Source organism: Colletes latitarsis, chromosome 12 (genome assembly GCF_051014445.1).
Source record: "Colletes latitarsis isolate SP2378_abdomen chromosome 12, iyColLati1, whole genome shotgun sequence".
Taxonomy (NCBI): domain Eukaryota; kingdom Metazoa; phylum Arthropoda; class Insecta; order Hymenoptera; family Colletidae; genus Colletes; species Colletes latitarsis.
The window spans coordinates 23,572,162-23,586,514 of record NC_135145.1 but is presented as its reverse complement, the minus strand read 5'-3'; the positions used below and the strand labels follow the sequence as shown (position 1 = coordinate 23,586,514).

The 14,353-nt window shown below is 45.5% G+C and overlaps 1 protein-coding gene across 4 annotated transcripts in view; it reads right to left on the bottom strand.

The window, feature by feature from the left end:
- LOC143348725 (protein Skeletor, isoforms B/C) overlaps positions 1 to 14,353 on the bottom strand; it is a 52,919-nt gene that overhangs the window by 13,999 nt on the left and 24,567 nt on the right. For all 4 annotated transcript variants that reach the window (XM_076779311.1, XM_076779310.1, XM_076779314.1 and 1 more), the window contains exons 3-4: positions 9,491 to 9,719; positions 8,531 to 8,642 (exon numbers count right to left, since the gene is read on the bottom strand). In XM_076779311.1, the coding sequence (XP_076635426.1) occupies positions 8,531 to 8,642; positions 9,491 to 9,719 (341 nt within the window). The remainder of the gene's footprint in view (positions 1 to 8,530; positions 8,643 to 9,490; positions 9,720 to 14,353) is intronic.

Here is a 14,353-nt window from a genome sequence, read left to right as displayed (position 1 = left end):
TACGGCTGATATCGATATACTCGTCGCTGGCGACTGTTCGAGCAGTCGATATTCAATCAAATAAATCCCCCTAACAAACTGGAGAGCCGGAGATAGCATCAAGAAACAATTCCGGGGAAGCGGAGCGGCTGCGCAATCAAGAATAAAGAAATCTAATAATTTGTTCGGGCAGCTGGAAAAACAGAACGTCCCTATTATTCTTACGCTCGAACGTTTCGTCGATCGATCGTGCAGTTTCATCACTCTCGAATCGATCTGAAATATTTTTTAAAACTCCTCGTTATTTTATGTTAGCCGATTATCCCTGCACGGGACGCTAACGATCACGTTTCGCTGGTACGCGTAACGAAATGGAGGAGGGGGATCAGGATGTATCGAGGAGATCCCGGACAGGTCATGGCGGTATATTATTTTAGCGCCTTATCAGGCCGGTCTCATCCCCAGTCCTGGCGTTCCACCCTCGCGTTGGTCACCCCCTGTTGCGAGACGCGCGTTCTTACGGAAATTGAGACATCGAGCCTCGTTAGATTCGATAGCAACGCCCCTTATCCCCGTTCTTCGTCGAACGAGAGCAAACGCACATTGTGTTGCACCTTATTGCTTCCGGGCCGGGCGACAGTCTGCTGCAATTATCGTCGAACGTCGTTCCTAACGGGCGATTAAATTGATAACGCGGGAGTCAAAACGTTATCTTAACCTTGGAAGACCGAGGACGTCCGGAGACTTGTCGTTTAATCGTTCGAGGCGTCGAAAATCTAACTCCGATTCTGACAACTTTCCACCCCCCCCCCCCCAGGCGTGTTGGATTTCGCGCGTTTATTCGATTCGAAAGCTCACGGTAAAAAACGCGATAAAGATTTAAGGCTGTCGTGTTTAACAAGGTCAAGATGTATCGTGTTTTTACGAACCTCTCGTAAAATTCCAATCCTCGGTACGAGTACGAGCAATTGGCTGCAAGAACCTTGAAATCCGAGCTAAAAAGGACCGTTTCCAGCGGAGCGTTCGTCGAACTTTAAGTAGGTGATAAATTAAACGAGCCTCTCCTCCTCGTAATACCTCTATATCTTAGGCGGCGGATTTAATGGAACTTTTTTAACCGAAACTTTATACTAGCCGGGATAAGCTCCCGTTAAATACGTTCCAGCAGTCTAATTACACGGATTTCACGCGTCGCCTCCAATTTCTTCCGATGCAGACGAGCGGTCCCCTGACCCCACGGGGGTTGATAGTATTTGTCGATACAATTACAGTACTACTTTTAATATTAAATTAAAAACTACCCCTAAAGTGGTATCCAAAGTTCTCGAATTCCTTAAAAGTGAAGAGCGAATTCTGAAACGTTGTACGCTACGTTGGATGTTCGAGGGTTGTTTTGTTACACTGGCAATGTTCACTCGCGAAATCCTTTGAAATTTAATTACACCTCGGCCTCGGTGGGTTATCAGAAACTGGCGTGTGCCGCGATTTCTGAATAGAACCGACCAATTGGCAAGGTATACAGCGTCACTGGTCGAGCAACATCAGCAGCAGATTCCCACCCTGTCCTGCACAGAACGGCGAAACTTTCTCAGCGGCAGGAGAACCCGGGTGGGCGGTCCTCCGGGATACCTGGAACTTTCGCAAGCTCTCGTCCAATCAGCGTGTTGAGAGCGAGAAAGATATACATATACAATATACACGTGTGTGTACGAGTGTGTATAGAAGGGATGACAGAGGGTGAGAAAGAGAAGTCGCTGGTCAGAGAGAAAATCGGTCGAAAAGAGACGCGTTGGACGAACGAGGGAGAGGAATCGTAGGAAAGGGTAAGGACAGCGAAAAATGATAACTTTTCGCTGAAATACGCCCGGTGGTCAGACGCTGGATGTTAAACTTCGCTCCACTTCGGTTCGTTCGACTCGTTTTGTCTTCTTCCGACGACGTAGACGCGTTCCCCGTTTGCTCCAACGCCGGCCAAACCACTTCGTATTTCATTTTCCACGTCTAGCGAGTACATACTCGACCAGTTATACGTGTATCCGAATGCTGGCTACGCAGGTACTGGTTCATATGTGCCCCCTCCATCGACGGGGGGTTGCTCGAACCAGCGAAAAACCCCGGGGTACGATGTGTGTTTGTTCGTCAACCCTTTACGGTCCAAGAATTTTCTTTAACGAGCGCTTCTAATTTCAATTTCGTTCGTTTACTTCGTTGACATTACGATGGAATGTCTGCTGGAATTTCGATGGTTTGCGACGGTTTTTTTTGCTGGTAATTTTATACACTTTTGGCAAGGTTCCAGCGATACTTGCTGCGCCGTGCGGCTTTGTATGCGTGACTGCAGCGTCGTGCACCTGATGCATCGTTGTGGGTGCTTTGAAATGTGTGCGACGCTTTGGAGTGGCTTCAAAATGGCGTCCCGTTGCCGTACACGCTACTCTCCAATTCGCAATTCCCATTATGCGATCATAATTGAGTTTCTCTCGTGAAAATCGCCGGGGGAAACGAGCATTTCCTTTTTTAATATATCGCTAAATAGTCGAGGTGTATATTAAAACCTGTGGTGCCCAGAATTCAAAAAATTGCACGTTTCGTGGTCTCTAGAGACTATGACTCTTCAAAATGGCGGCTTTTCGAAGGTGCAAAAGGAGACATTCTACGGGACAGGAAATAAAAATAAATTTAAGGCAGCACCACCGCGGTGCCAAGAAAGAAGAGGTGAAATAATTTTTCGAAAAATAGAGGAGGTACGTGGAGGATTGCAGACGCACCGGTACAAAAGGCGAAAGCGGAAGTGAGCGCGAGAACCGAGACAACAAGGACACGGAGGAAGAATTTTGGAGGGAAAGAGGAAGCGGAACAGAGACAGAGGAAGGTTAGACCGTGGGTGGAAAGGGAGGAGGGAAGAGGGTGGAGGACAGAGGGCAGAAGGGTGGGAAGATAGAGGAGAAGAGCAAGGGGGAGAGCATCCTCGGGTAGCAGCCGGCAGCCAGTCAGCCAGCCCCGGCCAACATCGACCCGGCGAGCTGCTCTCTGCCCATGCGCAACAATCTTATCCCAGGACTAGTGATGGGCCCGATCCAATTCCCGACTTACAACTTCCCGTTACTTTTACAAAACGAAATCTATGCATTCTTACGCGGAATAAACGCGCCCCTCTCGCGATCCAAACCGATCGAGACACCTGAGCTCGATCTTCCAGGAAAACGAACATCCCTTGTTCCGATCGATCGTATCGAGTTTTTAAACTTTCTCGATCGTGTTCTTCGAAATTTTCACCAGCGACAGAATGGTCCAGTATTTTAATAATTAACGTATAAAAATGTTCTATTATCGAAAAGCCCCCAGAAACGAATGCTATTAAAAAGTTTGCTAATGCTCGAGAGGCCAGGCAACATTTGATGAGAATTTTTTCGCGTTTACTTTTAATCGAAATTAGATGTTTTTACCATTACTTCTCCCAAACTCGTTAATTTGTTTTCGCGTAGAACCGGTGGATTTTAATTGACTCCATTACGCGATATTCGCGAAAATATTTTTATCGTAACGCGTAATGCAAAATATCGTCTGCGAGAATGGCAGTCGCGAAATATTTGGAGACGATATTACTGGTTTCCGATCGGCGATTAACGTCGACCGGCTGGAAACAGCAAAACGGGAACGTCATAGAACGTTTCCCGAGAAGTCCTTCAACGCGACTGGAAAATATTTGTCGTTCTAGCACAATACATACTGTCGATGCAAACGATTTATACGAGAGCCGTTGTTCGTTTTCGCAGCGCCGTTTGACAGGATTTTTCGTTTCACCGACCGTGTAATTTGTCACACTACATTTCGATAAACGAGCCAATGCGCTTTCCTACATTCCCTAAATGATAATTTTTCGACGATACGCGCCATTTAAGTTCCACCGGATTCATAAATTAAACGATTCTGCAGACTTTCTAAAAAAACAACGATGGCTAAAAATTCTATTTCGGAAACGAGTCACGGTTTTCGTGGCTGGAATCTGTTTGAAACGGTTATTAATTGACGTTCTCGCGGCCTAGGATCGTCCACTTAGTGCCAGAAGCAGCCGTGCTTCGTCATCCCACCCCGAAAACTATGAGGCGTTTAATTAACTCCAATGTTCGTGGAAAGAGAACGCGAATTCAGATGCAAATGCCGTGACACGCCCACGGAACGACCCTTTCTTCTTCCGGGTTAAAACACAACCATCGCTGGAGGAGACCGTTGGTTGGACGGATGATGCCCTTCTTCCCGATGAAATTTCAATTTCGCTGATATAATTCCCCGTTTCAGAAATATAATCGGGACCTACGAACGAAAATTAGGCGTACGCATAAAGATTTCCGGAATTACGTGGCCTCTTAACGAAATTCTAATCGTCGCGGATATTTATGGTTGCTTTAGTCGCGTCGAAGATACGCGGAGAGATTAAATTTGCGCATCACGAACAGCGCTGGTAATGCACAAGGCGCGTACCGAGATCGAGGGATAAAACGATTCGGTTTTTTCATTTCCGCAGTAGTTTGTGTCGCGCACTGATCAGCCGGAAAGCGAAACACTCCGTAATAGCCTGGGAAACATTTTTGCAACGCATACTTCCCGTATGTTCGGTATTTCGCGAGACCTATTTCCCACATTACGAATCCACGTCTGACTCTGACCGTACCCTTTCCACTTCGAGGAAAAAAAATTTCAAATCATTTTGAAAAAAATATTTTCAGTTGTGGGGGTCAATTACAATCATTTTTGGTCATTAGACATATACTCGAAATCTCATCCACTTTCGAGAAAAAAATTCAGTAAGTGGACAAATTTTTCGTCGAAAATAAAAAATTTCAAATCGTTCTGAAAAAAATATTTTCAGTTGCGGGGGTCAATTACAATCATTTTTGGTCAATAGACATACCCCCGAAATCCTACTCAGTTTCGAGAAAAAAATTCCTTACCGAAAATATGTCTGACCATACCATTGATATGTTTCCCTGAAATTTCATGCGAATCTTTAAAACGTCATAACTCCTGAACGGATTGAAGGATTTCGATGTTTAAAAAAGCAAACTACGCGTATTTTGATGGAGAATCTGTACAAATCGCAAAAATATTCGAAAAGTTGGTCCTTGACCCCCGAAAAATGAGAAAAACCCCATAAAAATGGTCTAATTTTCAAACAGCCATAACTCCTACAATTATGAATATATTTCAATGAAACTTTTTTGTGAAGTAGAGCTCATGGGTACCTACAAGAAAGTATTAGACAACTTTTCTGTAGGGCGTCAAACAAAAATACTAGACATGAAAAAAATTTTCAAGAAAAATCAAAGGGGATAGGTGCCTAATTTTTTCGACGAAAATAAAAAATTTCAAATCGTTCTGAAAAAAATATTTTCAGTTGCAGGGGTCAATTACAATCATTTTTGGTCATTACACATATACTCGAAATCTTATCCACTTTCGAGAAAAAAATTCAGTAAGTGGACAAATTTTTCGACGAAAATAAAAAATTTCAAATCGTTCTGAAAAAAATATTTTCAATTGCAGGGGTCAATTACAATCATTTTCGGTCATTAGACATATACTCGAAATCTCATCCACTTTCGAGAAAAAAATTCAGTAAGTGTACAAATTTTTCGACGAAATTAAAAGATTTCAAATCGTTCTGAAAAAAATATTTTCAGTTGCGGGGGTCAATTACAATCATTTTTGGTCATTAGACATATACTCGAAATCTTATCCACTTTCGAGAAAAAAATTCAGTAAGTGGACAAATTTTTCGACGAAATAAAAGATTTCAAATCGTTCTGAAAAAAATATTTTCAGTTGCGGGGGTTAATTACAATCATTTTTGGTCAACAGACATACCCCCGAAATCCTACTCAGTTTCGAGAAAAAAATTCCTTACCGAAAATATCATTTCGGGCCAGAATGTTGCCCGAAAATTTCATGCGAATCTTTAAAGTGTCATAACTCTTGAACGGATTGACGGATTTTATTGTTTAAAAAAGCAAACGACGCGTATTTTGATGACCAATATGTAGAAATTCCAAAAATATTCGAAAAGTTGCTCTTTAACCCCGTGAAGTTAAAAAAACCCCATAAAAGTGGTTCAATCTTCAAACAACCATAACTCCTACAATAGTGAATATATTTCAACGAAACTTTTTTCTGAAGTAGAGCTCATGGGTACCTACAAAAAAGTATTAGACGACTTTTCTGTAAGGCGTCAAACAAATTTATTAAAAATCAAAAATGAATATCTAAGAAAAATCGACAGGGGGTAGGTGCTTAAAATCGACGAAAAAAAAAAATTTCAAATCGTTCTAAAAAAATTATTTTTAGCTAAAGGGGTTAATTAGAATTATTTTCGGTCATTAGACATACCCCCGAATTCCTTCCTAGTATCGAGAAAAAAATTCGAGAAATGTGAAATTTTTCGACAAAATTCTTTTCCATTTCCCATCGGTTTTAATTATATACAATATCATTTTATAATCGTAAAACGCGTCAGTTTTCCGTAAAATTTGTATTAACGCGTATGATCGGAAACTTTCCTGCCGGGGGTTGTGCACGATATCGAGAGGCATCGCAGAAAGGGATGAAAGAAGAAACGAAAGAGATGAAAGACCGATCAACGGCTTTAATGTTTTGGATTCCCCGAGGAAGCCCCGTGGATAAGATCCGAAAGCCAGAGGCCGGACAGGTTCCCCCAACGCGAGCAAAAGTGGCGAGACCGTTTTGAACGAGGGGACGAGCGGACGTTGGAAAAAATTACTAAATCCTATCTGAATCAGTGGTCCATTGAGAGGGCCGTTTGATATCGACCGAGGATATCTCTCTGTTCATTTTCAAAAGAAACCAGCGGCGGTGTATCGCACGCGAGAACGAGGGACGCGGGGGAGAGGAATGGGAAAGCGGAACAAGAAGAAGGCTTATTCCGACAATACATCCTTCGACGTAACGCGAGGGTGTGCTGACTGACAGACAGCTCCTGTCTACCGGATACCCAAGCAAAAACCCACGTCTACCCCTGTATGTGTATCAGCCACCTTCTCCACCCCCGAGAGAGATCGGTACACCCCCGCCTCGAGTTTTCTGTGAATCACGAATAGAATGGAGAGCCACGTATCGGAGGGAAACAAGAATGCTTCCGGGGATCTCTGAGATTTTTCATTTCCTTTTTAGAGAAATCGCTGCGACAGACATCTTTGGTATAATCGCAAAGTCTCGAAGGGCATCGTTCATTATTTCGGAGTTCTCGAAAACGTTGGGTGGTTCCCCTGGTTTCCACTCGCGTTCCTGATCGGTGCACTCGACGAGTGGGACGGATCGATTTATAACGAAAGGTTCGACGATCACTTACGGTCGCGTATCGTAACGGGACACCCTGTAGAACGGACCATAGGCGGCGGACAGCGCGTTTTGCGGTGACAGAGCGTGTCTGATGGAGGGTTGTCACGGTAAGGGAGCACCCCTCAGACTTCGATATTAAAGCCCTCCTAATATAAGAGCAAAAGCTCTTGCTCTCAACCGTCGATATGCTCGTTTCAAACCGTCCCCCACGGCCCCCCTCCGCCCCTCCCAAATCTTCCAGCGATACTGACTTTTGTGCAAGCGACCAGCCGTCCCAGATTTGTGGGTAAGCGAGTGGGCGTGCGAGGGTGGATCGCCAAAAGGATGAACAGATTTATCAAGGGGGTAGTCTCCTGCGAGACCTCGAAAAAATCAATTTTTTTTTCAACAACGTACAGGTTAAATTTCGAGAGATAAAATAAATTAGTTAAGATGGTTAAACTTTGCAACATTTACACGAGACTGCCCCCTTCGGCCCTTCCATCGTTTGTTAATACGAAGTATCGCATTAAAGAATATTGCACAATGCAAGGCGATGCACCCCAAATAAACCCTTTCTGTAGTTTGACAACCGGTTGACAGTGTCAGAATGGAAGACGTACGAGCCCTGAAGGACAGGGAGGCGAGAAACGACTTAAATGCATGCTTAGGTGCGTGCATACAACAGAGGCCCCTGTGCACGTGCAGGAAAATGCGTGTCCCGCCCCTGGTCCCGGCTTCCGTATCCATCTCTCACGCACCATTGACCACGAATGCACGTCCGATAGGGCGCACAGACCCGTGGACCTTCTCAAAAATCAAGTTATCTCCATTCTCCGCGCATCGTGGGGTTTCGAATAAAACCTCGTGCCACGTGGTAGCCCCAGGGGGTGCACCGTCTTTTCCTCCCCCAGCCGCTCGAGTATGTCGCACAAATTTATTGGAAATACCGTGCGCGAGATTACCGGAGGATTGTCGTTTTATTATCGGATTCGACGAGGCCAGAGAATTTATACGGGCAAGAGGGAGTCCATTGATACTCGTATACTCGTTTTAAATCGTTCCAATAGCAGAACGAACAAACAAACGAAGCGTACGTTTTCTGTGAAAATATAAAAAAACAAAAACACCGTGTCCAATCTGAGATAGAGGGTTTCGCAAAACTTTCGCATCGTCGATGGATTTAGTAAGAATGATCGAGATGTTTGGGTTCACTTACGGCGAATCGATCGTTCCAAATGCTGAGCATGTTGATGTCCCGTATCCGCTTTCCGTCAGGCAGCTTCAGTATGATGTCCGTATAGTTGTGCGCTTCGAGCATCGGCGGTTTACTGCGCAGACAGGAATAGAAAGAAAAAAAAAAAAAAAACACTGGAGAATCTCCGCACCTCTATTGTGCTCGTAAGTGCTCTAATGATACCGCGTTTTTCCGCTGGCCAGTTTCACCAGCAACCGCTTCGAACGATCGAGTTCTGGCAAACGACGAACGATTACGTTTAGCATTTATACCGAATTTCGAATCTTTTCGTGGCTCGAGAATCGACAAAGGTAACTAAATAATAAATAGACTCGATCGGGGAGAAGGTTACGCCCGATGAGAATAATATGCCACGGTCGTAAACGAATCAATTACCTTCATCAATATTTAAAGGAGGGAGCAACGTCACAAGAAAAAAAAAAGAAAAATCGATTGAAAAAAAAAAAAGGTACGTCTAAAGAAGGAAGTCGGTCTCGGGGCGGTGTTTACGACTTTTCCACCCAATCTCGATGAAAAAGAGACAAGCAGTACCGGATCGAAACGTAATAAAGTGCTCACGCGGATGAAATACGAACGAGATCGGCGTATAATTCCCGTTTTATTAACTGCACTCCCGCGATCCATTCGTCCGACCTTCCTCCTGTTTCCATCCCCCCGCGACCGCCCCTTCGTCGCGCACAACAAGCTCTTTGAGTTTCATTTTATCCCTTGGTTACGGTATGCCGCCTTCGTCCATCGGCCCCCCTCCCCCGCGCCACACATTCCTTTTCTTTCGTTCCCCATTTTTTCAACGTTCGAACGCGTTAACCGTGACCGCATACGTAACCACGTTCCACGCCCCCCCTTCGTTCTTACTCGTGCAAGGACTTATCCTTTAAACATTCCAGTGGGAGGTTCGATATGTGAAAAATGATTTCTTACATGCCCTTCTCCACTTCCGGATACGGGACGATGAAACCCCGGTGGACCTCCGAGCCGTTTCCGGCCCAGAAGTACGTAGGAACGACTCCATTGTAGTAGAATCCTTTTATGAATATAGTTGAGTCGTCCACGGCGTACACGTCGCCTTTAATTCCGTTGTTACCAGAATCCTCTTTCGAGAAGGTCCCAATCCGCTTGCCGTAGTCGTTGGATCCCTTTTTTGCATGACCTGCAACGAAAGAACGATTCAAAAACAATCTGTGCTAGAAAGCCTTACCGATGAGTCCCGCCGCAAATCTATCGACGACGCTTCTGCAGAGGCCAACAGCGAGTTCAATGCGTTTCGGTTTGACAATCTTAATTCGAACCGATAAAATATTAGCGAGATCGACCCTAAACGTTCCCGAAACCACGAAAAGACGCGGTGGCCAGGGACTTGATTCGAGCCCACGCTCGGTGGCTGCAAAGGGGGAAGTACGGTTTCACCCTCGTGATATAGGTTGGACGCATCACCGCCCCGATACAAAAGCGATGCCAGACCAGTCGGCTGTTCTGCGATTTGCATGAATTTCATTTCATTTGCTCGACAGGCCCATAAAGTCGAGCGAGAGAACCGAACCGGGGATCGGAGGAGCAGTAAAGATCAACGAACGTTTATAGGAGGATCGTCTTAAAACGCCCACGCTTTCAGATTAGCGGCCAGCGTTTAAGGAGTCCCGGGGAAAAAGATTTCGCAAGATCGTTCGCTTTACTTCCGGGGAGGGGGTTAACGGTGCATTCGATCGATAGGATTCACCAGGGGGATGAATAATCTTTGGTAAAATAAATTAACAGTATCCTTCCAGAATACTTGGTCATTCTGAATTTCAATTTCATTAAATTCTATCTGTCATTTAAACGTTCTTTACTAGGCATCTTCCTGTGATTATTCACAGTCAATAACTATCTTCATAATGTGAGTTTAATCCCGTGAATAAATAATAATAATCTTTGGTAAAATAAATAAAGAGAATCTCTCGATGGATCGTAGCAAGTCATCGTAATTGTATCGTATTTCCGTGAGTCGAAAAGCCAGAATGCGATGGCGAGTACCGTATTTCCCAATCGCGACTCAAACTTCATTTCCAATTAATTTCCATTGAATGCTCGACTCGGTCCCCGCGATTTTTGTTCCGCGCGAAACACCCGGGATAATTAACACGTCGCTGATGCCGGTGTTCGGCCAAAACGCAGAGTCGAGGCTTTTAGTCCACCCTCGTCGTTCTCATTCACCCCGTTCGGGCTGCGTTGGGTTGTATTGGTGAACGAACCTCGGGTTCCGTTCTTCTCGAGCCGTCGTCGACGTCATCCTCGACGTAGTCGCAACTCCCCATCGGCATAGCAGGATATTACGGCGATGCGACAATGAACGTAGTGATCGGTATCTGGCCGGTATTGAGGGCTGTCGCCCTTCTCTGCATTAAATCGGCCACCGACAGAACAGAGACAACACGCGAAACGAAAAGAATAGAGGAGGGCGAGAACGAGAAAGAAACCGACAGACCACTCGGGACACGGGGAAGAACAGAGAACGAAATATCCACTAGTAAACATGCGCGCACACTCGCGTTCCTCCTGTATACGTAGCTACCCCGCGTACGCGCCGTCACCTAAACTACCCCCGACTGGTGCTTAAACTGCCTCCCCTTTTATTATGGGCTACGACGGTTATTGGATTGTACCGTGCTATTTGTTGCCTGCCACACTAATGGATCCATAATCACCGGGACGAATTAACGCAACGCGACGACACCTATACTACTTTAAGGAGGTCTGCTGTAAAACGCCTTTTTTTCTCCTTGATACTTTTTTTACAAGGAAACTATGCGACCTCTTGCATCGACGTTTCGTATATACAGGGTGTTCGGCCACTAGGCTTCGTTAAAAAGTTATAGAAACATTCCCACGCACTATTTTTGGTAAAGAATTTTTTTCTCGAAAGTACGTGGGATTTTGGGTGTACGCGTATTCACCAAAAATGATTGAAATTAACCCTTGCAACCGGAAATAATTTTTTCGGAATGATTTGAAACCTCTCAATTTTCAGGGTGACAGTTATGATCGGACATTATATTTTCAGTAATGAATTTTTTTCTCGATAATGGTCAGGATTTCGGGGGTATGTCTATTCGCAAGAAATGATTGGAATTGACCCCCGCAACCGAAAATAATTTTTTCAAAGCGATTTGAAGTTTTTTAATTTATTTTTTTAATAACTTTTTAGAGAAACCTCAATCAAATCAATATCTGTTTTACTTACACTATTGTATGATATATCTCTTTGGTTCGGACTTGGAGAAACGGAGCTCCTGAGATAAAAACTGATGTCGAGTCGCTAAAGGAGACTCTACTTCTATAAATTGTTTTTAGGGATAGTAAGTAGTAAAATGTTGAAAGTGGTACACGCGTGACGGGTGTCTTATGGAAGGACGAGGTCCGCGTATATCCTGAGAGGTTGGTCTGAAAGCAGGATATGATCCTGGAGTAGCGAGGGGTAGTTCGGTAAACATTTGAGGGCGGCAAACATCGGGCAGTCGCGCTTCTTCCCTTGGTCCCTGGGTATCTGTGGCCGTCGATGAGACTCCGAATCGCGCGTTGCGTCCTTCGAATGGAAGCTCGCCCCCCTCTGACACACGTCGGTCTTAGGCTTCCATGGGCCACTGCGGGGAATGCCTTAGCCCTCGGGCATCCTGGCACAAAGCATATTGCATGTGCTCCGAACACACAATCGCGCCCGGGAACCGAGAGCGTCGAGGTTCGTTACCTTCTGGCGTCGATGGTCTTTGCTCTTTCGATCGGATTCAACGGGAGATCTCTCTTCGTCTGCCCCCGGGCACCCGTTTAATGAGGATAGTCGTGAAAAATTCACTCGTTATCTGGCCGCGGCGCGAAATGATACCGCTCGAGAACAACGTGACGCCCGGCGCCATGCCGAGAAACGGGAACGCCCGATCAAATTAAAGAATTACACTTTTCCTTGCCCCCTTTGTCCGAGAAATTAAACCCTCTGCGGGATCGGGAATCCCAACGGCGATGCAAACTGTTTTTCAATGCAACGACCGATTCTGCCTCGCGATAATTCCACAGCGACGATGGAAATTCGTCGATCGAGGTAAAAACGAGGACCAAAATTAATTAGCTCGCGAGATCGACGAGTTTCATATTCCCCTAGTATTACGCGGAAGAAAAACCGGTAAGTTTATCCTGTTTCGTTTTTCACGATTAGCGTGCGCACCGTAGAAACAGGATACGCACCGTGCAACGAAGGCTGAGAGCGTCCAAGTTGCTATCTCTATTGTAATTGACATTTACCGTTTCCCAACGCGAAGATTGCATCGCGATTTATGTAATCGTTCGCTTTTTTACCGGTATTAAGCGCGAGCACTCGGTTCCGTTACTTACGCAATCGTTTCGACCATAATCCGCGCTGCGATATCATTCAAACTTTCTATCGTCGGTTGAAACTCTAATACGCGAAGTAGCGCCACACGTACATAGGAGAAAACAATCTCCGCTCTCGAAGATCTCGACGATTATTAGAGCAGAATTAACAGCGTTAGTTTCCGAGGCAACGTTCTATAATCAGACCACAAAAGATGAATACGATCCTACAGACCTGCAAGTGCACTTTTACTTTCGTCTTACATCAAACGAGACACCGTGAGATCGTGGAAACGTACGCGCAATCTCTGCTCTCGAAGTTAAATTTAATCAAGACTGGCGGAAGGGTGGGGGGTGGTTTTATCGGACACGCGTTAGAGCAGAAGTAGCAGCGTAAGTTTTCGAGGAAGCTCGAGGTTCTATTGTCCTCTCGAGGAGAAAGTGGCGATGAGAAAGAGCGAGAAGGTGGCTGGAGGAGGCAGTGACTTAAGACGTTAACGAGACTAACCGGATTCAACGGGAGCGGAGGGGTGGATCTTGGCGAGAAGGGTGAAGAAAGGAGAGCGCGTCGGGCGGCACTGATTTTAATCAAGATATGGCCTGGCAGCAGCCAACGGTGGATCAAGTGAGCCAGAGCTTATCGATTTTCTAAGTGCTCCCGACCGAGAGAGACCGTCGCCCGCGACTCTAGCGAGAACTCCAAAGTAACGAAACTAGCGGCACCGGAGATAAAACAGCCGGATGTCCGAGGATTCTACAGGAATATTCAATTGTCTCTCGTTCGACATTTTTCGACAACCCCCCCGCCGTTAATCCCGTGCGTTCGATCGGGGGATAATTGTCGTAGACAAGGCAATCTCTTAATTGATCGAGCCAGACAGTCCTCTCCGTTCGTCTCCCAAGAAGAATACAAATGATATTTTTTTTGTCGTTTGCCCGTTAAGAGATTAAAGCCAAGGGGTCGTACGGTTCGTTTTAGATCCATTATACTCTCGGGAGAGGGGACGAGAGAGCGCGGGAGACCAAAGAAGGAAAGGGCCAGGTAAATGAAAACGGTTTTCGAGAAGAAGACCCAAGTCGGAAAATCCGGGAGAAAACGTAAACAAACATGGAGACATAAAGGATACAAAGAAAGGGTCGGGTGGTTAGGAAAACAGGAGAGAGAATGCAACAAAAAAAAAAAAAGAAGAGAAGCTGGAAGAACAGAGGCGAAGGAAAGGCCAAAGAGAAAGAGAGCGAAGGGAGAGGGCATGCTGAGCTTGCAGAAAGGGTGGCTGGTGATGCGTACCGTAGCTACCTCGCCAAATGCATTAAGACCACCCTCCACCCCCTGGCAATATCGAACTGACTCTGCGACTCGTTCTCCTCGCAGTGCAGGATACATCGCGTTTCTCGCGCCTCATTTACAGTCGGGGTGGAACGGACTCGAGGCACTTTTACGCT